The following is a 23,723-nucleotide window of genomic DNA, read 5'->3' as shown; positions in this document are numbered from 1 at the left end:
GTTTTTTTGTTTGTTGTTTTTTTTAGTTTCAAAACTAGGTTTTGGGTCACTAATGGCTTGTATCTCTTATCTACAGTGAATTTAGCATATATTTTTATTTTTAGGAATGTGTAAGGCATTCTGGTAAGTTGAATGGTAAGGTCTAGGTTGCAGACTCATCAAACTGAAGTCCCTTCCTTTGAACTGTCCTCTTTCCCCTGGAGAAGGAAAAAAAAGGTGGGTTACTCAACTGGATCTCATCCTTATTCTCTTAGCAGCTCAAAACCCAAAGCATTTCACAAATAGGCCTGGTCCTCCTGGGCAAGGAGAACCATGAGCATCATCTCATGTGGTCCCAGGGCTTCCCAAAATCCAATCAAATAATTTCTGGCAGCAAGGGCCACCTTGCCTCCAGTTTTAAAACACTGCCTGATGTGCACTTCCCTGGGCCTCCACTGGTATCAAGGGGAGGGATGGCCCTGGCCACCAACAAGTACCGTTTCCTGAAGCTGTTCTTTCAATCTCTTCACCGTTTCTCTCTCTTTGGCCAGTTGGTCCTGGGCAACCTTCAGTAGCTCCTGTAGTTTGGCTGCTGCCTGACCCAGGTCCTTTGTTAATTTTTTTTCTTTTTCAAGTCTTTCCTACATGGGAGTTGAAAGAAAGCATCTGCCTGAGTCTCTCTTTTCCATCTGGTGACCTTGCCCCCTCCAAAACACCCCAGGTCACCTCGGGTCTGCATCGAGCTGCCTCAGTAGCCACAAGCCAGAGGAGCACCCAATTCCCTCAGCAGAGAGACCAGGCATCGCCCCACCAGCTACAACTCCCTCTGGCATCTAATCTGGAGATGCCGTGGGCTGAGAAAACCTCATGGTAACTGGACAGTTTCCCAGTATGTGAAAAGTCCGGGCTGTGAGAGCGTTCACTCAGGGCATCGCACTTATCTTGGCCAAGATGGATGCAGTGGCTGTGACTTCAGCCGTGGTGGAGCTCTCAGCCATCTCCCTGCAGGGTAACCATTGACCTTGCCCCACCCTCCTCAAAAATGATAAACCATGCCCTTAGTCCTGCTCAAACATGACTTTTGCTGTCCTGGCACAGTCAAATCACCTTGAGATGCTGGGCCTCCTCTGTGTCCGAAGTTGCTGCATTTTCAGACAGTCTCAGCTTTTCCAGCTCTGCTTGCAACGTGCACGCCGAGCTCTGGGCCTGGAGGGGTACACATACTACTCAGTAAGCACAGAACCAACAGAGGCAGGCATCTCCCACACGGTGTGTTCCATACAGTCTGGGTCCCCAGTGGGTGTGCCCTTGGTAAAGAGCCAGGTTGTACAGCTGCCCTTGGCTGGACGCAGAGCCCAACACGTCGCTTCTGCTGATCCAGCTTCCACCAGGAAGATGGTATTTCTCACCAGGAGCGGCACGAAACCCAGCTAGAGCCTTCAACCCTCGAGGGAAAGAGCTGGCAAAAGACATGGGGGGACTGGGAGAGGGGCAATTTGAGGGGCCAGTGTTGCCACACACTGCTGTAAGAAGTTCTTCAGAAGTGTAAGGGAATAAATACACTGATGTCTGAGGTACGGATAGTGATGAGGAAACACCTTCAAATTAGTTCTTGGGCTTCTTTAGCAGCCAAAAACTTATAAAAGCTTTGCAAACCTTTGTATCCTCCTTGCCCACACCTACCTCCTCCAGCTCCCGTGCCAGCTTTTGCCGCAGCACTTGCTCCTTCTCCACCAGTGTTTTGTTTTGCTCCAGTTGGGTTTTCAACTGTGTTGAGAAAAGGGGAAAACACCCAGAAATAAAATTTAAAAATGACTCAAGAAATGAGCTAGCAGGGACATCACCAAGAAGGCTGGGATTAGACAGAAGAAATAAAAATGGAAGCTTTCCCCAGGACATCAAAGGGCAATAGGTACCAGCATCCTTCCTCAGCACAAGAGCTGGAAGGATACTGATGCCTGGGGGCTTGGCTTTGCAGTGCCAAATTTTGCTTGCTCCTCAGGCAGTGTCAGCTGGGACATGGGATGAGGGGCAGCCATAGGGAAGATGTGCCTGGCAGGTTCCCATACCTGGGAGAAGGCCTCACAGTTAACAGGATTAAAGGAGAAAGAAAGAGCCCAACTCATGGCAGCACTGCTACTGGCAAGGGGTGTCAGCCTGAAAGGGAACAGCCACTGCTAATGCCCTCAGCCCAGCTCCAGCAATTTATGGAGCTCTGTAATCCTAACCCCCACCAGCTGGGAAGGGATCCTGGCACAACTTTATTGGGGTGTTCCCTTTCCCTGAGAAGACCCAAGCCCTGAACCCACTGGGCATTGTCACAAGGCAATGCTGGCCCAAGGGCTTGCAGCATGCCCTGCCTGCATCCCCCCCAAATCTTGCCAGCCTGATGCAATGATGGAGGGCTCCCAAGGGGATCAACCTAATGAAAACACATTTGAAGGGATGGGGGGACTTCTCCCCAACGTACAGGACAGGAGATAACACAGCTGTGACAGCCCTGAGCATAGCCATGGGCAGTTCCCCATGCAGTTAAGAGATGGTGAGACAGGACATGCTTAAGGGTCAGTGCCTCCATAGGCAGCGGTCTCACCATCCTAACCTTGAGGGGTACAGGCTTGCTTGGGTCAGCTTGTAACCCCGCTACTTCTCCATCCTGTACATGGCTCTTCATCTCACCCAACTGCTGCCTGACCTGGAGGGAGGACTGACCTGGCTCAGTTACACATCCCTGTGCAGCAGCTTTACAGAGCTCACAAGAACCTACAGATAAAGCCTGCCAGCTTTTTTGCTTTCATGCAAGCTGAAACGTTTGGAAAAAACACAGTTTCTGCCAGATGCAGGACAGTGGTACCTAACCTGGGTAGCCTGAGGCACGACAGCTCCCAGGTGTGCAGAACGAATGCTCATGGCTCACCTGCTCTGATCCTTTGGCACCTTTGTTTAGAACCACTGCTTGAGGGTTTGTGTAACACAGTCAAGGTGTTAAATAAATCAAGGCAGAGTGGCAGGTCCCATTCTGCCATGGATCACAGCCAGGATGACTGGGAAGGCCGCTACTTGAACACTGCCCACCCCCCAACCCCCCTCCATCACGGCAGCAGTGGCAGCCAAGCTGCAAGCTGAGTGTGCCTTGGCCAGAAGAAAGGGAAAGTTGTTGGAGGAACACAAGTGTGTTTCACACTTACAACTGCCTGCCCATCTAATGAGATTAAGGCTAATGACAATCCCATAACACATCCCCTTGGGAGCAAGGGGGTGCATCAGCTCACTGAGTGAGCTGGACAGTAGTTGATGTGAGGTGGGGAAAAGTCACAGCACTCAAGAATGGGTGAGCAGTACCATGAAGGATTTTAAAAGCAATCTCCTGAGTGTCTCACGATCAAAGTATGGATTTAAAAACTAGAGCCTTCATGGTTTTAGCAGGTCTGCTAGCTCTCCTGGCCCTATATCTCAGTCCTCTCCCTACCATTTAACTGCAGAAACCTAGCCCCATCCTTCAGCTCCCTGAGTGACCTGTACATATGGGCTGCACCACCTCAGTCCTCCATCCAGAGGTGGATGGATGGATGCTTAAGGTACCCAAACCCCTGTCCCAGGATAGTGTTGAGGTAACCAGTGTCCAGTGGTGGGGCAGCTGGTTTTTTCTGCTACATACCAGCTTGCACAAGTCTTGCTGCTCTCCCTTCCTTCCCACCCCTATCACGGGAGGAAAGACAAAAATAAAGATCTCCTCCTGTGTCTCAAACATCCTCTCTGAAAGTCTGGTGCCCGTGCAGCACCCGGTTCCCCTGTGCACTGGCTGTGCCTTCCTCCCCTCCCTGAACCCACAGGAAGGGTGCTGGCCCCATGGCTGGGTTTGCAAACCAACCCCAGGCAGAGCATCGAGATCCCACCAGGGCAGCTCCAGGGACCCCCCCTTACCAGCGCCAGCTCCTTGCTCTGCTTCTGCGTTTCAGTCTTTGCTGCCTCCAGCTGCTCCTGGGACTCTGACAGGAGCTGCCTCAACTGTTGAGGAGGAATAGAAATGAAAAAAAAAAGTCCTTTCATGCACTTGATTTTGGAACGCTTTGGCACAAGGAAGCATTTTTACGATGCAACATATTCCCAAAGAGGTCATGATGTCATCACTTGCTGATGCCTGCTCACAGAGATGGCCACAAGACAGCTCTGTCTCACCTGAGCCGCAGAAATCACACAGGCCACCAAAAAGCAGTGCAGAGAGCATCTCCATACAGATCTCCCTGACCCATCACCTTGCCCATGGATCCTCTGACTTTCAGTGTCTACAACCCAGACTGGTGCAATTACCTCCACCTGTTTTCTCCTGCTTTGCAAAGCTGCAGATCCCTGGGGCACTTCCCAGATCCCCAGGGTGCTCCTCAAATCCCCAAAATGTGCATGGGTGGTGAGTCAGGGTTAGAAGAAAAACGTGACTATGAAGGTAACAGCCACCACACTTACAACTTCAACTTCTTTTGTGTAGTTTTGACGTTCAGAGCTGGCTGTCTGCAAGTGATTTTCCAGTTGCGTTTCCAGAAGAGAGGTGTATTCCTTTAGCTGGAATAAAAGAGAGGAAAGCAGGAAGAGGTTGATTGAGGTCCAACACATCCCAAACATCCCATGGTCAAATTCTGCCTTCCCCATGGCAATAGAACCAGACTCAACCCCAAGCAAAGCATCAATCTGCCTGGCACCTGTGCAGAGACCCTCTCCCGTACCCCAAAAACCTTACCTGATCTGTGTTCTGCAGATCTGCTTTTAACTTCTCCACCATGGCTTCAAGGGATTTAAGCTGGAAGTGTGACTAAAAGCAGAAAGCATCAGCGAAGGTCAGTGAACAGCATCTCATGTGGACAGTGAGCAGCTCTGGTTCAATGAAAAACTGGCTGATGTTTCACTCCCATCTCTCCCACTTCATCCTGTACCCAAGTGTGAAAGAGACCTGATGCCAAAGTGAAGCTCTGCAGCCTGCAGAGGAGTTTTTCTTCTAAGGGAGGATGAGTCCAACATGCCCAGGCCATAAGTTGTGGAGCAAAGTTAACACCTTCTGCCTGCAGGAATTCAGTTGGCTGCAGTCAGGTTTCAACACCCAAGAAACTGGCACCAGACTCTGCACAAGTTTCCTACTAAAAGCGCTCTTTGGTTTGGAAGCAGCAAGGTAGACTTTCCAGTGAGGTGTCATACTATTAAGAGAAGCCAATCTACCAGAAAAAGCATGGGGTTTGCATATAAACCCGAGCTGATTTTTGAAGAGGACTCCACAGATGCTGAAATTGTTTGGAAGGAGGAATTCACCTCTTCTCCACTAAGAGGCAGGACTGCTCTGGGACCTGATCTAGCCACCAGGCATTCATCCCATCACACACACCACCAACAGCCACGTCATCTTGTGCAATCCTACACCAGCCCTCAGCAGTACTGGTGCTCCAGGAGCCAGGGACAGGCTGAGAAATCAAAGATCTCTTGTACAAGAGCTCCCCCACCTCCCTGCAGTCCCAGTTAACTTCAAAATCCCATGTGATGGATGGGGAGAGGCAGACCATGGAAAATAGCTTCATCTCAGTTCTGCATTCAAGAGGGAGGAGACAACATCACTCTGCTTTGCAGAAAAGGCACAGCCAGCCAAGTCCTCCCAGACTCCAGCTAAGTCACAAGAGCTCAAGGAACACGCTCCCTACCAACCCCTTGGGCAACAGCAGCTCTCTGGCAGCTGCTGACTGGCTTTTTAACTAGGAGGAGCAGTACCCAGAGCTAGACAGATAGCTGGACCCTAAACTATGTGCAGTACGTGGCTTGGATCTGAGCTCCTTTCTCAAGGCTCAACAAGTGCCAAGGTCAATGCATGTTTTGAGAGTAAGCCAAGTTCTCCAGAAAATGAGAGCTGAAGAGTGCTCTCCTCCCACCTAGCCAGTGCCCAACAAGAGAGGGCCCAGCCTGACTTTCAAGCATCAGAGCTTGGATTACTGAAGAGGCAACATGGTCTCACAACTATCATGCCTGAACTGAGGAGCTGAAGCCTTTCCTCCAGCTCCACTGACAGAGTCTAGGCACACACCAGGCAGAAATGTGGGATCTGGGAGGAAGACAGGTGCATACTCTGGATGAGGTGGGATTTTTAGCAGCTGTTCTGGAGACAGGAGGAGTAGATTTTCCAGGGAGAAGAGAAAGTCTGTGTGTGTGGGGTTCAAAGTTGGCAGGCAGGAACACTTAGGGTCACCAACTGATTTTTGCCAACAGCCCCCCTTCTCCCAGAAGTCCAGTTCCAGGAGCAACAAACCCAGGTATGCTGCAAACACGCACCTTCTGGAGCTCCTCTTCAGAGGCCGTGAGCTTTGTTTTCCAGATCTTCTCCTCCTCCTCCACACTCTTTTGCAGGTTTCGCAGCATCCCTTCCTGTTGGCAAAGTCTCAGCTGAGCCCAAACCTCCTCCAGCCCCCACTACCCTGAGCAGTGTCAGGGCTGGAAGCCCTGGCATACCCAAAGCCTCTCCAGGAAGAAGAACGTGTGACAGAATTAGATGCCTCGGGTGGGGCTGGAGGCTCCTAATTCCTATTCTGGCTTAATCACCCTGCTTATCTGTGCCACATCCCATCACCGCCAGGAAGGTTTCCAACACAATTAGGCTGAAGAAGAGCTCTAGAAACTTACATTTCTCCTATTTCTCTGTCCCAGTGACAGTCTTCTACATGGCAGCCCCCCCAACATACCGAGGGATGCCCACACTGAGCTCACGGGCAGCCTGGGCTGCTAGGAGACCTCTCAAGAGGTATTTCCAGTGGAAGGCCAACACAGCACAAAGGGCAGCAACTTACTGTCTCTGCGAGGATAGTTCTATACTGCTCACATTCTGCTTGTAAAGTGCTTTGTGCTTCCTCTGCCTCTTTCAATTTAAGAGCTGAATCCTAAAAAGAGAGGGAGAGGAGGGAGAGAGAGGTGAGGAAAAGAAATACGTGACCCTCCAGCACTTCCCTTGCCCCTCCACTTTCCAGCCCCTTCACTTACCGAGGCCTCTGTTGTAACCACCTGCTGCTTTAACACACTCACGGTCTTCTCCTTAAACTCTTGCAGCCATGTATCATAATCCTGAGTTTGAAAAGAAGAGAGCAACGAAGAAAGAGGATGCTTAGACATCTCTCCTTCCCACGTGGTGGAGGCTCTGTGAGGGTCTGAGAAAACCTGTGCCCACCTGCTGTGAGGACACACTGACTCCAGGGAAGGCAGAGAGCAGAGTCTGCTTAGTTCGCGTCTGGAACGCGTCCAGCTGTTGGGCCAGCTCTTCCTGTAAGAGAGACAAATTGTCACGGGATGGAGGTCTTGGGCACCTGCCAGCCAGGCTGCCAACACTGGTCCTGCTTTTCTGTGCCTACAGGGCAGCACAGGAAACCAGTCAACACAGAAAACTTCAGGAACCATGAAAACGTCACTTCTAGTTCACCCATCTACCCTGTTCCCCAACCACAACAGGAACCAGGGATACCCAGCCCTCAAGACAAACTTTGGAGAAGTTGGCAGGAGGGTTGGGCCAGCACTGCTCTTAAGAGGAGGCAGGTAACCCAGGGCAAGCATGTCTGGTGGCTTCTGGTCCTACACCAGCATCACTGCCAGAGAAAAATGCCAGGCTTACCTTTGCTTTTGTAGCGGCAAGTAGTTTTTCCTCACACGCCTTCTCCACCATGGTCAATGCTTCCATTGCTTTCCAGTTCTTTTCACGAAGGTCCTGCGGAGACCACAGAGGGCAATAAGCCACAGTTCATGCCAAAGACCATAAACTTGCTTGTTGGCACTGAGGAGGATTTCAAAGCTTCCACTTCGGAAATTGGGCAGTAGCCCATCGGTTTGTTCAAGGGTCTTCCATCCCACTACCCACACGCATCCCTTTTCCCTTCATCTTTGCAGTGGCTTGATGCACCGCATTGCTCAGGAAGTGGCCTTGAGGCAGCAGGGCAGAGCTGGAAGGGGGCAGCAGCTCTGTGTGGAGAAGACACAGGCCAAGTGGAGGGAGGATGTAAGGTGGTTTCCACCTAATTGATACCACTTTACAGTAGAGGGAGAAGGAGCACGGGAGCAGTGAGACGTGAGGGAGCCTGCTCAGGGATTGCCTTGGCCCTGCCATGTAAAATCTTTCTGGCTTACCAGGTCCTAAACCTCCCAGGAGAACAGGGGACAGACATATTACCCCAGGAGTCCATCACCTGCTACAGCCCATCAGCTTCAGCTGCACAGGCCGGTGGGGTGTTTGGGTGTTTTCAGCTCTCCAGGAGACAAGGCAACACCCCCAGTGCTCTGTGGGGCTGGAAGAGCCTCTGACTGCACCAGAGAGCCATCAGTATATAACTATGACAGATTGTTGTTCACTCACGTACGTTGTTTTTCATCTTTTGTTGCTCCACTGCCTCTCGCAGCTCTGTGGCTTCCCTTTCCAAGGATGACAGCTGGTTTGTGTTCTCCTGGAGTCTGGAATAGCAGGATGCAGGAGTGAGTCTCAGCATCCATCTCCCTCCTGGGTAGCAATCTCCTGAGATAGCCCTTCCTATCCCGGTCTGCTCCGGGATCTACACACAGCAGGATGGAGAGGGAGCAGGACTGAAAACCACAGCCAATGCAACACTGGAGTAGGATCTAGTTTTTAAAAATCTTATGAGAAATAACAAGCAAGCAACTAGTTAAAAGAGGAAGAAGAAAAGTGATCCAAAGGCCACAACTGAGACTTCTCCTATCCACAGCTTGTTAGGCTGAGATAGCCCACATCTCCACATTTTGGAAGTATCATCCTACTATCCTGAATAACCATAAATCAGGGCTGCCAATTAGACACTGAAGAGCCTGCAGCTTCCCTCCACTCCCCCAGATCCACCATATGCCCTGAAGGGACCCTCAGCTTGAGCAAACCAAGGAAGGTTCAGGTCCTTGATAAGAACTACACAAGTCTCCTGGGGTCCCAGGACAACTGAACTGCTGCCTTCCTTTAGAGGAATGCTGGATGTTTGCTGGCAACAGGGGCAGCCAAGAAATCCTTCCCCCATACAGAGTCTGAGCCTTCTCAGGGGTGCCCAATACATGGACAAGAAACAACAGGCATAAGCTGTGAATGAGTTGCAAACTTCATTTAAATGCCAGGAAACCTTTCTGCACCAGGGGATGGGGGAAGAGGTTATCAAATACTGGAACAAGGACCCAGAGAAGTGGTGAGTCTCCATCCTTGGCGATACCCAGAAACATTTCCAAAAGGCTTACTCTGGTTAGCCCAGCCTTGAGCAGGGACTTGGATCAGAGACATCCCATAGCTAGGACCAACACCACCACAACCTCCTATTCTGTAACACTGGTCAGAATCCATGTGCTTGCCAGCAATTCAGTCCCACTTCAGAATGGACTGGCTGTTATTTGGGGACAGCGCTAGAGCCAATAAATATTTTAAACAGCACTGTGGGTCAGGATTGACCTTGATTTCCCAGCTTGGCAGTCCCCAAGCCTGACTGGAGGGAGGAAGCCCTCACCGACCGGGTCAGTGCTTGAGGAAGCCTGGGACACATGGACAGCAAGCTTGGAGGTGCCACAGCAGTCTCCATGTGCAGCCAGACCCACCTTGACTGCAGCTGCTTCATTTCTGCTTCATTGGCTGCCTGGAAGAGAGAAAGCACTTTCTGTACCTGCCCATGGCACATGATGCAGGTCAGTCTCCTTTCTGTGGCATTCCAGAGGGGACCCCAGAAGAAAGGTTAACACAGGTACTGTGCGAGCAGTGTAAACCTTTCCCCTCCTCCCATCCCAATTAAATGAGCACATAACCTGTAAGTCTCTGTCTTTTTCTGCCCCCCTCATCTGGCCTGCCTCCAGCAGAGCTTCGATGGATTTGATCCTCTCCAGAAGCTTCGTATTCTCCGAACTGGCATCCTGCAGTTTCCCTTTCACACTGTCCAACTCCAGCAACTTACTTTTAACCTCTGCTTCGGAACTCAGCAGCTTGGCCTGCAGTTCTGTGGGAGAAAAGAATGAGAAACATGGTAGGGTAGGTGCAAACAAACTGGAGACTCCCCACCCTGCCCTGCCCAAGTAGAATCTTAGCCAAAGAAGCCTTGGCTGTGAATGCTTTTGGGAGGCACAGAAAGGGGAGGCAGGGATGCAGGACAGCACAGGAGAGAGGTACTGGAGTAACATCCTACGACAGAACCATGGACCAGCCCACATCTTGCTCACACCAACACCAGGCAGCCTAACTTGGGTCTACTTGTAGACTACTTGGACTAGCTCCACCAAGCACCCAGCTCTGAAAGTTGCCTGTCTGCCCCACAGCTCTTTCCATGTCAATCCCCGTTTCTCACCAGCAATGCTCTGCTGCTGTCCTTTGGCCTTTTCTGCATCTGCTAACAAGCTTTTGTAGCTGGTCTGGGTTTTGCGGAGCTCATCACTGACTTCATCCAGCCTCTTCTGCAGCATCACCTCCACCTCCTGTTGGGAAGCCTGCACAACAGGAAGAGAAGGTTCCTACAGTGTAACAGACACCCTGGCCAATTTGAAGCAAAGCTCCACATGTCACATAATGTTACTTCTTAAGCTGTACTTTGGGGGATTTAAGTCACCCCTTCCTCACATTTCCCCTGTGTATGAAGCATTTCGTCTCGTGCTCACATTTTATTATTTGCCCTCAAACTGAGAAGCAGACAATGTCTCGGTTCTGGGCCAAGACCACCCTTCCCCCTGGAAACCTAATCTCTGAAAAACCACTTAAAACTCCGGTCCAAACACACTGCCTCAGCCCAGCAGGGAGAGGTGCTCCACAGGACAGAGACACCCAACCACATGTTTCCACACATGGATGAATTTTCTGTGTGGTTTGGGCCAGGGAATACTTTTTTTTTTCCATCTTGGAAAGCAGCAAGGAAGAGGCCTGGCCAAGGCAGGCATTTTGAGGGGGAAGGCGGCGGAGAAGGATGAGTTGCAGCTCTGCAGGTACACATTGCACCCTTGCAGATGGAGAAACATTGTTTTGCATCGAGGGGACAGAGAAAGGTAAACTAGCAGGATGGTCTCTGTCCAAGTGATGCTTCCAGTACACAAGAAAGCAGGACTTCTCTGTTCTTTGAGATTTGACTCCCTGTCCTCAGCTCAGAGATCCAGGTGTTACTCTGTTACATTCTCCCCAGCACTTTAAAGTTGACTTTAATCCTTGACTTCAAAGTCTTCCGGCTAGTATGATTTATTTAATTAGCATTAAGGTGTTGCAGCAAGCTGACAGCCCTGGAGAAGTTCTCCTAAAAGCATGTCTAGGAACTTTGAGCTAGGAGTTTTGAGCCAAGAAGGTGGCTTCTGCCTTCACACCAGCCGTGTGTCCGCATCATGCCCCTTGCCTGCAAAAGTAGCTGGGGCTAAATGCAGCCCACCAAAAAGAGATGTGCACAGAAAAAAATAAGAGCAAGGATATCAAAGGCCCCTTGTTCTAGGAACACCTCTACAAAACCATTTCGGCATGTGCAGACAAAAGTCTCCTTCACCACAGCCCCTTCCTAAAGAGGCCAGAGCAATTCAGAGGGAAATATCACATCCCTCACTCTGCTACTCTGGGATTAATGGTTCCAGCATCCACTTTAGCAGCATCCCAGCAAGAGCACTGGCAATCCCCCCAGAAGATGCTCTTCCCCGTGTGAGTACAGCCAGCCTGCCAGAAACACACCACTGTGTGCTCAGAGGCTCTACTTGGGAGGTGTCCTTTTAACACCCCTGAACACCCCAAACCCAGCCACAACAAAAAAAGCCACAAGCTCTATCTCCTGCACCAGGGAGGGAGAGCAACAGGCTTAAAAACATCTGAGTTTCAAGAGAGCACCCATAGAAGAAAGGCTTCAAGATCATGCTCCCTGGGCTCTGCTGGTGACGCAAGGCATCACACTGGTGTGCAAGGCGCACAATGCATGTGACAAACTAATGGGGGGGAAAGCAGTTAGGAAGTCTGCAAGGCAGCTTCCTTCCCAAACATGGGCATTCATCTGCCTCCTAGCTTTTCCCATGGCCAAGTCCACAGATCCCATGCAAGTGAGCCACTTGCCCATCTCTGTGAGGGGAGCAGGTTTGCTGGCGCCTGCCTGACCTGCAGCTGCTCGTTCTGCTTCTCCAAAGCCGCCGCTTTGATCTCGCAGCTCTTCCTCTGCTGCTCCTCTTGCTGCAGCACCTCCGATTTCTCAGACAGCTCTCTCATCAGCTTGTTGCACTCCTGCCGTAACTTGGCCAACTCAGCATTTTGCCTGCATCAACAGAAGCAGGGTTATTTTAGCCCACAGGCCACTCAAGCCTCTCTGATGTTGCTTTGGGGGGAAAACTTCCTTCTGTGGTCATCATACAGGACCTGAAACACCTCAATGGCTTTGCTTGCCTATTTCTAGGACACGCCTGGTTCTTCAGGGAGGGGTTGGAAGAGCTGTCAAATCACTTTAGAAAAGCTGCACTTCAGCCATAAGAGACATTCCTTTCTTATGAAGTAGAGGACATGAGGATCTGTCTTCCCAGACATAAGAGGAGGCACTACAAGCAGCTGGAGTCCGCTCTGTAATTATTTGACTGCTGTTAATCACCAGTCATTTCAGACTTCCTATAAAAAGGAGTGTGAAATTGGAATTCTTCTACCCAGCTCCTTTTTTTTCTGCACACACCAGACTGGCCTCCGTTCTCTGCAGCATCACTCCCATCAAAGAGCCAGCTGCATTTCTTCTCAATGCAGTAGTATGAGAATATGAGCTTCCCTATGGGGGAAGAGTGCCAGAGTGCCTTCTGGTCTCCTCTCCCACCTCCAATGCCTGTTAGCTCTAGCATCAGCACAGGTGACCTCAATGCAGAGAGGGATCCCCTCGCCCTTCCATTTGGGAAGAACGTCTTTGTTTCCCCTGGCAGCCCACCAAAAGCCATTTGGAAAGCTCTTCCTCCCTCATTCCCTCCTCTACCTCCACCTCAGAGAAAGGGGGTGGCCATGCCCAATGGTCAGCCAACCCCAGGGTTTGCCAGAAGGCAGCCCCAGGTTCTGCCCCTCACCCCAACCTTACTTGCTTTCCATCTGGCTGGTGGCCTGGTTGAGGGCATCCCTCAGGATGGAGTTCTCCTGCTGCAGGCGAGCCAGCTGTGTGTTGGGGCCATTCTCCAACTGTTCCTGCAGGGTCCGGATCTAGAAGAGCCCAACAAGGGTTAATGCCACCACTGGCCCCTTTACGCTCCTTGTCGAAGCCCATGAGATGAGCAAGAGGGAGTGGCAAAGCCAGAGGGTGTCTGCTGATGCTGACAGCCCCCAAGACATGACATCCCATGAGATTGCTCCTATAGGCCTCTTCTCCCTTGACCACCATGGTCCAGGAGCATCACAGGGTCTTGCCCCCACTCCCCCCCAGAGGCTCTTGTCCGTTCACATAGCTCAGTCTTCTCCAACAGACCACACATCTGCCACCACAAGCCACCTGGCAGCTAAAGAAGGAAGCTTCAGAGCGCAGCACAGGGCTCACCTTGACCTGGAGCTGCTGCGTTTCACTGACGTGGTCCTGGTAGCTGGCCTGCATGCGCACCTGCACCGCCGCCATCTCCCGCTCACGGGCCACCAGCTGCTCCCTCAGCTTGCCCTCTGCAGCCGCTGCCCTGGCCCGCTCGGCTGCCAGGTCCTTTGAGCAAAGAAGTCATCCTGTTAGCTCTCCAAGTATGGGTTTTCCCATTTTAAGGGGATGTGAAACCAGTGGCCTCCTAGCTCAGAAGACTAAAAAGTTTAGCACTTTCACTGGTGCCCTCATGTCCAGGTACGTTTAGCACTTAATTTCCTCCTGCATTTTGTTTTGGGCTCTGTGGCCACTGGATGCCACTGTTGTTCCATACTGGGCCAGCTAAGAGAAAGGAGTAAGACAGCCTGGAGTTTTATTCCCCACCTCCCTCCTTCCCCCAGGATCAATAACATCACATAACACTTCGGATCAAGCAGGAAAATTATACAGATGGACTTGCCAGCCACCAAGTTCAGCATGGTGAGGGTCTGTTCTGCCTTCAACACCCAAAAGAGGTGGGTCTGAGTAAGGAAAGGGCACTGCAGGTAGCATCCAGCTCCTTAAAAAGATCTCAGCTCAGGGGATCCAGGTAGAGATGAGAAGGGATTTGCTTTTCTCCCTGAAGCAGAGGAAAGCTGCAATCTCTTAAGGGAAGGGTTTTCCCCTGCTTCCCCTATGGCTGCCAAGGGCAGCCAAGGCCCCCTAGGGCACTACCCTGCAATTCTTCGGGCCAGTGTCTCCCCAGACTGGATGAGGCCCAGGAGAGGAGGTCAGGTGGGGATCTCCTCCCCTTTTTGAGAAGAAAACAGCAAACAGGTGAAGAGCCCAAAGAGCCCCAGGGCTTCACCTGCAAGGGCAATAAGACGTAGAGAGCAGCAGGTATATGGCGAGCCACCATGAACAGAGCCCACACCAGGAACGCCAGTAGAGCTGCAAGTGCTTACCTTGCTCAGCTCCCGCAGCTTGTTTCTGGCAGCAGCTGCATCCTCCTGCTCGGCTGAGAGCTGCTTCTCCTTCTCTTCCAGCTGGCGTTTCAGGGCAGCAACTGGGTCACCCTTCTGAGTGGCCTGCCAGCATGGGGTAGCACATCAGTGGGGATGACCACCTTCAGACCCATACCTTCCCTTTGCACACGCGCAAAATCCTGCCCTCTGCTCCAGGGAGGAATTCAGCTCCAGTCTCCGAGGGGCCAGCCTGCCCAAAAGTGGGGTGCCTTCCCTCCCCTCCCACCTTCCAAGGCTCGGCAGAGCCCTGGCAGCAGGTGGCCACAATGGCACTGGTAGCCCTACCGTGTGCCAGGTGTCCATGACGCCCATTTTCTCCGTCAGGATCTCGATGAGCTGCTGGGCCTCCCCCTCACTGAACACCATGCTGCTGATAGTGGACATGAGTGTCTTGTAGGGCAGGTAGAGGGGCCCATCTGAATCTGTAGGTGCTAGAGAGGAGAGAGGAGGGGTTGGGACTGCTGGGGACAGAGGCAGAGATACAGTATCATTTCAGTTGGCTTCAACCCCACAACTACCATGTCAAACCATCATCCACCCAGATTTCCATAGTCACGTTTGATGCCTCTCTAAGAGAAAGCAGTATGAAAAGTGCTGAAGGTGATACTCACCACACATGTGCTTCTTAAGCCAGCTGCTACCTCTGCCTGGTTCTACTACTGGTCCCAGCACACTGCTATCACTCGCCAGCAAACTGAGTGTTTCTCAGCGGGAGCTGGGCATGCTTTGTCAATGCCAGGGAGCACAGATGTGTTGGGCATCAGAAGCTGGACTGCACCACGATACAACCTCGCTGAAGGACGTCACCCCACGCAGTGGTGCCAGTGATGCAGAATGCAGCAAAAGGTCATTTCCCACCTTTCACCAGGAAAGTTCGCTCCAGCTCTTTGCTAGGCATAAAACATGACTCCAACCCTTCCCCTACCCCTCTGCTAACCTGGGAAAGCCAAGGAGCATCAGGGACCATGATGCTGTTGTAGGACACGCACATGGTCACGATGGATAAAGGTTGGTGGGCAGTGGTTTAGGAGTTACCACACGGTATCTACAGCCCAATGGGCTTATTTTCCTAGAAAATCACAGAAGAAAAAGCAGTTTGGAGGTCAGTAGCTCCAGAGCCCCCCCCCGCCCACCGAAGTTACTAATACCAGGGTCTCTTGAACAAAAACCCTGGATGCCCCAAGCAGCAAGGTTCAAAGAAGAATGAGGAAGAGATGCTGCAGGTGTTGGAGCAGTTTCTCCAGCAGCCCCCAGAGAGGAGCCCATGCTGGAGCAGGTTCATCCTGAAGGACTACAGCCTATGGAAGGCCTCATACTGGAGCAGGGAAAGCTGTGAGGAGGAAGGAGCTACAAAAAGGGGCTATTATTAACTGACCACAGTCCCCATTCCCTGGCACCACTCAGGGAGGGGAGTTAGAGAAGTCAGAAGGGAAGGAATAAAGTTGAGCCTGGGAGTGAGGGTGGTGGGGGGAAGGTATTGTTTTGTCTTCTTTCTCATCTACTTTAATTGGAAATAGATCAGTTTTCTGCAAGTCAAGTCTGTTTTGCCAGTGACAGTAATTGCTAAGTGATCTCCCTATGTTTGTCTTGACTCATGAGCTTCCTCTTCTTATTTTTGCCCCATTCTGTTGAGGACTGAGAGTGCAGCTGGGTGGGCTTCTGGCAGTCAGCCGCAGTCAACCCACCACAGCACCAGCGGCAGAGCCCAAGAATGCCTAGCAGCCTCAGCACACACTGCTTGCTCCTGGCTTCTGGTAGATCCATTTGAGATGGAAGCACTAACCCTAGCAGCAGCAGAGTCTGTCTCACCAGTCACAGCCACTTCCTAGCAGTGCAACCAGGGCCCAATGCTTGGCTCACACTTCACTCATGCTGGCAACCGAACTGATGCAGGACAGCACATCGCATTCCCTGGCTCAGTCCCACTGGGTGGAGGGACCCGCACGAAGCAAAACTCTGCCCATCTCCCAGTGGTGTCATGCAAGAGAGCATTGCAAAGGCAGGCACGGTGCAAACCCCACCTTGCAGCTGGCACGTGGAGCCTGGGCAGCCTGCCAAGCTGTGGCACAAGGAAGCCTATGCTGACACCAAGCCCATGTACAGAGCTGGAAACTTTGTGCTTTGCTGAGGAAGCAATGGAACAAGAACCAGCCATGTGGCAAAGCTGCCATGGGAAAGCACAGCAGGACAAGGGGTCTGAAGAGGCACTTCTTCCACCCAAGGGAACTTGGGTGAAACAAACTACCCAAGAGAAAAACACCGCAAGCTGCTCTCATCAGGTTTGACACTGGTTTCAGCGCTGAGCGCGTGTCTTTGAATACTGATTTTTATCTGCCACAGGATAATTTGTTGCTTTTGTCTTTGAAGAGGAGAGACCACAGCTTGCCAAAGGCTGCCCACAAGACTTGGGTCAAACTGCAGTCGGCTTCAGGGTGCAAATATTGACGAGAGCTTTCCTTTGAAAAATCCCACAGGAGCAGCTAAGACAACACTCTTGGCTTTTACTACATGCAGGATTGGCACTTCATACCCAAGGGAATATCCAAGTTTGGAGCAGCCAGAAAAACTCCAAACTTAACAAATGCTAAAAGTTCATTTCCCATCCACCTTCCCTTAGCTGTTACAGCTTGGATTTAGGGTTATGTTTCCCATAACCCTATCCATGTGCATCCATGTTTTCCAGTGTTAGAGAAGTGCATCCATGGATGCACATAACAAACCAGTTACCTCTAGTTTTCCCAACACCATCACAGTAATATGCTCCAGAAGCAGTTTCTCAAATCCCTTCAAACTGCATCACTATGTGGAGATGGTCTTTAGTAAAACCCTTTCCTCAGAGGAACAGATACAAGGGTTTTAACCCAATCTTGGAAACCAGCAGCTGCAAATGTCTGCTGAGAAACAGGCCCCCTTCCAAAATGTGGGTGTGGAAACTGCCAGTTTACATAGCAACCTAGGTTTGGATGTGCTGCAGAAGGCTAGCAAGAAGGGATGTATTTTTATTTGGTAGGTTTGTTGGGGTTTTTTAGTAAATAAAGAAAGAAATGAAACCTATGCATACCACATCACATCTTTGAGAACACCTGAGAGACTTCTCCCACGTGTCCACATGGGAACACTTCTACAGGTCTGAAAGCACACACATTTCTAGTGCCAAAAATAAATCTCAAAACTGTTCCCATCGGTACAATGAGAGGCAAGAATCCAGCTACAGGGTTGATTTCCCCCTCCCTACACCTATTTATAACCCGGAGAGTTCAAGACCACTTCGTTTAATCTCTTCCATCTCTGAGTCAATCAAGTGATGCATGATTGATGATGGGCAAGTTTTCCCTTCCCTGTGACATATCCAAAGTAATTTCCCTCTAATTACCCTATGATAATCCCTTGCAGTTTAAAATCCCATCAATCCTCTCTCCTTGAAGAATCCTTCTTCACCTCCTCTGAAGAACAAGGAAACTCTAGCAGTGACCCACTTCCATGTAGAACTGTGGTACAGCTCCTCTGTGCTTTTAATAATCACAGGTGTGTGGGGAAAACACCTCATCTCGGCTTTTCACCCAGATGTCCAGCACCTTGACAGCTGTCCCTCTCCCAGGATGGGTACATGCACCTCCCGTTCGTTCCCATGTGCAGATCTGCTGAGACCCACAACACAACAGCAATTCCAAAAAGAACCTGTAACTCTACAACCTGTGTGCAGGACCAAGAGCTAAGCACCAACTAGAGGTACCTGATCAGGAGGCAACACACTGCAGAGTGAAAATAAGTCAATAAACTCTTGACTTCAACTCTACTTCTCCTCAGAGAGAATGATAGTCCAGTACAGGCTTTTTTAGACCACCTATCCCAAGGTGTACATGGCCCATCTCACCAGAGACAGCCTTTCTAGAGCTGTCCTGTTTCCAACGCTGAAGAATCACAGAATGATTTGGAGAAGGGACCTTAAAGATCTTCTAGTTCCAATCCCCAGGCCACAGGGTCAAGAATGAAGAGATCTCAGAATGGGATAGGCCTGTTTTAACAGCACCAAGATGCCCTGCTGGCTTTCTCTATGGGGATATACGCAGAGGAATTTGGCCTTACCTGGCTCACTCTTCTTCTTGGATGCAGCCTTCTTCTTGACAGGTCCATCATGCTTCTGCTCCTCATGGGTTGGAAGAGCATCGATTTTCTTGATGGTGACAGGGTTGACAGGAGCACTTTGCTGTGTGCCAACTGGGGGCACAGCCACAACAGGCACCTCCTTAGGGGTCACCTCCAGGACAGGAGAACTTTTGGGGACACTGACAGGAGCTGAAGCCAACATCGGGCTAGAAGCAGGCTCTACCTTTGCCACCTTCTTCTCCTTCTTCCTCTTATCCTTAGGTGAAGGAATAGGTTTCTCCTTTTCCTGGGGGACAACTGACACTGCTGCAACTGGAGATTCAACTGTTAGAGGCTCAAGCACCACAGCAGGTTCAAGAACCACATCCTTGGGAGGGCCTGTCACTTCCTGAGTCATCTGCTGCTCTGGGATCTTTCCATTAGGTTTCTCTTCCTTTTTCTTTGCTTTTCCTTTTTTCTCAACAGGTTTCTCTTTTTTCTTTTTTTCCATTTTCTGCTGCTGGGTCTTCTCAAGCTCTTTGCGTTGTTTGGCCAAGGCTTCCTCGTAAGACGTCTCCTTCATGGAGAAGGTGGACACCAGGAAGATCCCAATGGCTGATATCACCATAAAACCTCCGAAGACCACAACACCCAGCGTCTGAGGGTCATACACGTCCATCCTGCCTTATTCTTCTGTGCCTGCAAGACACCAGAACAACAGCTAGCAGTAGGGCAGGGGGAGGAAAGAAATGCAATGGCTTCCCTGAGCAGGGAGTCTCACATGGACATTTGTGTCTCCAAACGGCACCATGCACCAAAAAGACAAATACTCAAGATTCACACAACTGAGGGCGACCTGCCCACACACCCCCAAGTTCATGCTCCTCTGCTGCACTGCCCATGCACAGCATTCTGCTTGTACCCCAGTGACTAAACTGCACCAGCTTCAGCAATCTCCTGAAGAATAGAAGAGGGGGAATTAAAAAACAGGGATGCAATCAGAGACAGCCATGAGCTTCATTCCATGTCCAATGGGATGGTTTCGCATGACCCTAGGCAACACCTGCAGCAGTAAGAGAAGCCATTTCAGACTATTTGGTGCAGGTTGGCCAAGATCTGGGCTTTCCCTGGAGCACCTGGCTTTCTCACTGAACCCACACGCACATTTAGGTCTCAGCTTTGGAATAAAATATCCCTCTGAAAGGAGAAAGTACGTACAGGAGAGTTTTCTCCAGCTTTGCAGCAGCCCTTTCCTTTTCCCTTCGCCCCCTGTACCCTGTGGCTCTGCTGAATTCTGTCCAGCCTGGCAGGGAGGATGTACAGCGACTGTGTCCCACTGGGTAGCTGCTCCCAGCTCTCACTGAGGAGAACCACCCCAGCAACAATGCTGTGTGCATGGACACCATACACAGGAGCAACTCACAACCATTTCCACCAATAAAAGTCATAAGTTCAAGGTAACAAAAAAAGTCAACCATGGTCATCAATTATCTCATTTTCCAAAGAGATTTCTGCAGGAAGGAGTGAAACTTGCAAAGGGAGTGCTGGATATGGCGCTTCTCTTTCCACCTCTGCTATTAGCTGGGGAGAAAACCGGGCACAGGGGTTTCTCACCGGGCACTTCTCTGGATCAGAGAAAGCCCGTGCTGTTCCCAAGGACAGGTGTGCCAGGAGAACATCCACAGTGAAGAGTGAGAGATGCCAACTTGGTAGCAATCACTCTCAGCAGCACAATCATGGCAAACTTTGGTCCTGTCCCAGCACTCATGCCCTGCAGCCTGCAGCACGGCGCTGGTCCTGGCAGACCCAGTGCTGACTTCAAGGAGCAAGTTCTACCTGTAGAGTTCCTCCTGTGGTTTAGACTTGACACAACCAGCCCAGCAGCTTGTTCAGGGAAGAGCCTATCTCTCCAAGAATGCGAAGACAGCAGCAGGTTGTACACAACCACAACATACTTAAATCAAAGCAGACTGACCTTGGCATTTGGGGGATAAGGAAAAGTCTTCCTCTGGGAACTTATTGAAGCATAGATGCAAGTAGCATTTATGTCACAGCATTAGCATCAGGAGTGAAGCTGTGCTTTGGCATTTCCTGACCCTGCCACTTTCGCCCTTTGAAGTGCTGAAAGTTTGCTCCTGGATTTGCACAGTAAGACAGCAGTCCTCTTTGCAAGAACCATGGCAGGTGTGCACGTGCCTCGCCCTTCAGCAGGAAAGCCCTCCGTGCTTCCTGCCTGCACTGAGCCTTAGCCAGGACATGGCAAAATAAGGCAGCAAGGATACCATTGCTTGTCTGCTCACAGACGCCTAAGGGTAGTCTCACATGCTTGGCTTGGCAGCCACACTTTGAAGAGGTTTAAAGACTTCAGCATCCTCCCTTCTGTAACTTCTGGTCCTCCAAGGGACTTTGCACCCACAATGGTATTTTTCAATCTGACACCCAGATTGCCCTGGGAGAAGGTTGTGCCTTAGGGGTGCATAGGCACCACCAGTTATCAGAGTCCATCCTCAAAAAATCAAGTTCACGTGCAAGATTGAACACATATACCTCCATGAAACTTCTTGAGCAGAATCATCCTCTACTCCTTCCCCAGCCAAAACAGTGGAAATCACCACATATTTCCATATGCAAGTTCCTTCCCCAATAAAGCTTTTCACCACCACAAGGACAGGAATACACTGGACAACTGGTATTTCACTTGGCCTTCTCCTGTAACAAGAGCCGGCTGAAATGCTGTTCTCCAGCTCTTCTGTTCCTGGACCTTTTGCTTGTTATCCATCAAATTTCCCAACATGCCAGCTAACAGCCCAAGAGATCTGACCTCCCTCACCTCCCTGCATGTGCCATCACCTCTGTTTGACCTGAGCAAAAGTCCAATTTGCTTTAAGGAAGCTAAGCCAGTAAAGCACTCGGCCTTGCTGGTTTTTGAGCACCAAACAATTTCCAGGATGAACCAACCCAGAGACATGTGACATGACAGCACCGGGGCCATACTCAGTGTCTTGTGGTCACATCTGTCACTGACAGCTAAGAGTCAAAAACCAGGCTAGAACCTTGCCATCTGTTCAGTCTTTCCTCCCCTGCAACCACACATGAAATCCACAGGAATTTGGTATCTTTGTGACCCAGCCCTCCACCAACCCTGGCCTGAATCAGCCAGGCCAAGCATCAGGTGGGCAGGAGCAAAGGAGGAGACAGGTTGTACAGTAACTACAGAAACATTATTTCTTTTCATAGCCAGAAGAAAATCTACGTTGTCTCCTCCTGGTCTTGACAGGTGTGGCAGATGGGTGCAGAAGTCTTGCAAGCAGGACTCGGTTCCCCCAACAAACCAAAACTTGAACTTCAACATGGTGTCAGGGTGGCATCTCAGGTTAGAGCAATACACAAGAGGTAAAGGGGGGACAGAGGGCAGGGAAAGAGAGAATTGGACTCATGCAGATGGGTTCTGCATAGCCCACAGCAACACCTGCCTGTTAAGCACCTGCAGCTCCCTTTCCTCTACACCTCCGAGCAGGTTAAAAAAAAAAAAAAGAGAGAAAGAGCAAGGAAGAGGGAACTGGGAGGCCTGATCCTGTGAACAGCAAGCCAGACCATCAGCAGGAGAAACAACAGCACTGCTAGCAGATAAAAAACAATCACCAGATACTTCTCCTGGAGTTTCTCTCTGCCCTACTGCAATAGACTCAAAACTAAAAACAAACGAGGAAAGCCTGCACACCATGAGCAGATCCTGCCCACATCCCCAGCCTCTGTTTAAATACATTTACTCTGTTTAAATACATTTTCTGTGTGACTGTGCACTTGCAGCCTCCCGGCAGCATGTGTTACTCTACACAGCAACTCCAGATTAGCCAATCATCAACAGCTATAGCTCAACTTAACTGAATGTGTCTTAGTGCTCCATTAGCTCTCGCAGCAGCAGCCAGCTGCCAAGCTGGCTTGTGCTTGCCAGCAGTGCTTGGCAGAGCTGCCAGCTCCCTTCCTAAGCCTCGGAGTGAAAAAACAGGCAGAAAATACATATATATATATAAATAAAAAAAATAATATATATATAAGGAGCATAACAGCACCATAACACAGCTGCAGCTTGACGAATGTCTGCGGCAGCTATTACAAATTTTCTCTCCCCTCCCCGGTCCAAAGCAGTTGGCCCTCATCAGCTCCTCCCTGTGGCTCACTTTCCAGGTAGCCCCAATTCTATCCAGCCATTTCCCGATGATGCAGGCGAGCAGAGGCCACTGCGATTGCTTCGGCGAAGGGCAGAGCTGACATTACAGGCGTGGAAGCTCCTCCGTCGCGTTCAGCCACGTGTTCAGCACACGCTCTCCCCCTGGCCTGCTTCCCAGCGGGCGAGGAGTGGGACATTCCATCGGCAGACCCGGGGGAAGCCTGGTGATGTCCAGGTCGGAAAGACCCCAGGGTGGGGGTCTCCACTTACGGAGTCGACGCCTCTCTCCGAAAGCTCGGGAACCCTGCACTGCCGGGGTTTTCCCGGTGCCAGGAGAGTTCTGTTGAGGGGGCTTAGTTAAGGGAAAAAAAAAATAAACAAGAGACAACTGCCCGAGCGTCGTGACCTTCTGTAACCGCGGTTAATCAGATTAATGTGTGTCATCGGGCCGGCGCTGGGGCAGGGCCGGCGGCGCTCGGGGCCCGGACATCGCCTCCCCCGCTCCCCGGCCGCACACGCCGCCATTCCGCGCAGCCCTGGCCACGCCGCGGGCCATTCATCTGCCCGGCCCTCCGCAAACGGGGCTGGACCCCGAGCCCGGGATCCCACCTTCCTCCCTGCCCCGATTAGCCCGCGGGACACCCCTCGGCGCCGGGAGCGGCGGGGCCGCTGGTCGGAGGGGGGAGGTCCTCACCCCGCTCCACGTCTGCCGACTGCCGGGGAAGGGGGAAACGCCGGGCGGGGGGTCCCGCTCGCAGCGCGGGGCAGACGGAGAGGAGTCGTGGAAGAAGTGGCAGGCGAAGGGGCTGAGGGAAGGGCCGCCGCCGCCCCTACCCACCCGTGCCGGGTCGCGGTCCCTCCTCGCTTTCGCGGACGTGTGGAGTCGTGGCACTTTCCGCCGCTGTCTCGCCGGGCTCGATCGCCGCGTCCCGCCCCGCCGCTCCGCACCGCGGGGCCCACTCAGCGTGGCGG

At 51.3% G+C, this 23,723-nt stretch overlaps 1 protein-coding gene across 5 annotated transcripts; it reads right to left on the bottom strand.

Moving 5' to 3' along the window:
- Positions 1–23,703, bottom strand: RRBP1 (ribosome binding protein 1). 5 transcript variants are annotated; one of them, XM_027900771.1, is made up of 23 exons: positions 23,590–23,703; positions 18,581–19,279; positions 14,780–14,955; positions 14,435–14,557; positions 13,464–13,616; positions 13,014–13,132; positions 12,068–12,221; positions 10,305–10,443; positions 9,772–9,959; positions 9,568–9,605; positions 8,346–8,436; positions 7,607–7,699; positions 7,169–7,261; positions 6,985–7,065; positions 6,795–6,884; positions 6,283–6,375; positions 4,715–4,786; positions 4,444–4,539; positions 3,904–3,987; positions 1,663–1,746; positions 1,087–1,185; positions 477–620; positions 1–197 (listed from the first exon to the last, which is right to left on the bottom strand). In XM_027900771.1, exons 2-23 carry the CDS (start codon positions 19,257–19,259, stop codon positions 159–161), a joined length of 2,928 nt encoding a protein of 975 aa, XP_027756572.1. In that variant the 5' UTR covers positions 19,260–19,279; positions 23,590–23,703; the 3' UTR covers positions 1–158. The 5 variants fall into 5 exon arrangements, with proteins under 5 accessions (XP_027756572.1, XP_027756575.1, XP_027756576.1 ...); XM_027900774.1 differs by having other exon boundaries at positions 14,780–14,952; XM_027900775.1 differs by having other exon boundaries at positions 14,780–14,925.
- Positions 23,704–23,723: the final 20 nt, after the last annotated feature.

Source organism: Empidonax traillii, unplaced genomic scaffold (genome assembly GCF_003031625.1).
Source record: "Empidonax traillii isolate 1590-97213 ecotype Southwest subspecies unplaced genomic scaffold, ASM303162v1 scaffold748:size532870, whole genome shotgun sequence".
Classification (NCBI taxonomy): domain Eukaryota; kingdom Metazoa; phylum Chordata; class Aves; order Passeriformes; family Tyrannidae; genus Empidonax; species Empidonax traillii.
Note: the sequence above shows the minus strand (reverse complement) of the source record. Positions and strands in the feature narration are given on the sequence as shown.

What these genes read in the sequence shown, in the direction of transcription:
- RRBP1 (XM_027900771.1), bottom strand. Translation starts at nt 19,259, where the DNA reads ATGGACGTGTATGACCCTCAGACGCTGGGTGTTGTGGTCTTCGGAGGT. An exon ending in ATGAAGCAGCTGCAGTCAAG is followed by an intron (nt 8,437 to 9,567) that starts GTGGGTCTGGCT and finishes CTGCTATTCCAG; the next exon opens with ACTCCAGGAGAACACAAACC. An exon ending in TTGCCGCTACAAAAGCAAAG is followed by an intron (nt 7,262 to 7,606) that starts GTAAGCCTGGCA and finishes TCTCTCTTACAG; the next exon opens with GAAGAGCTGGCCCAACAGCT.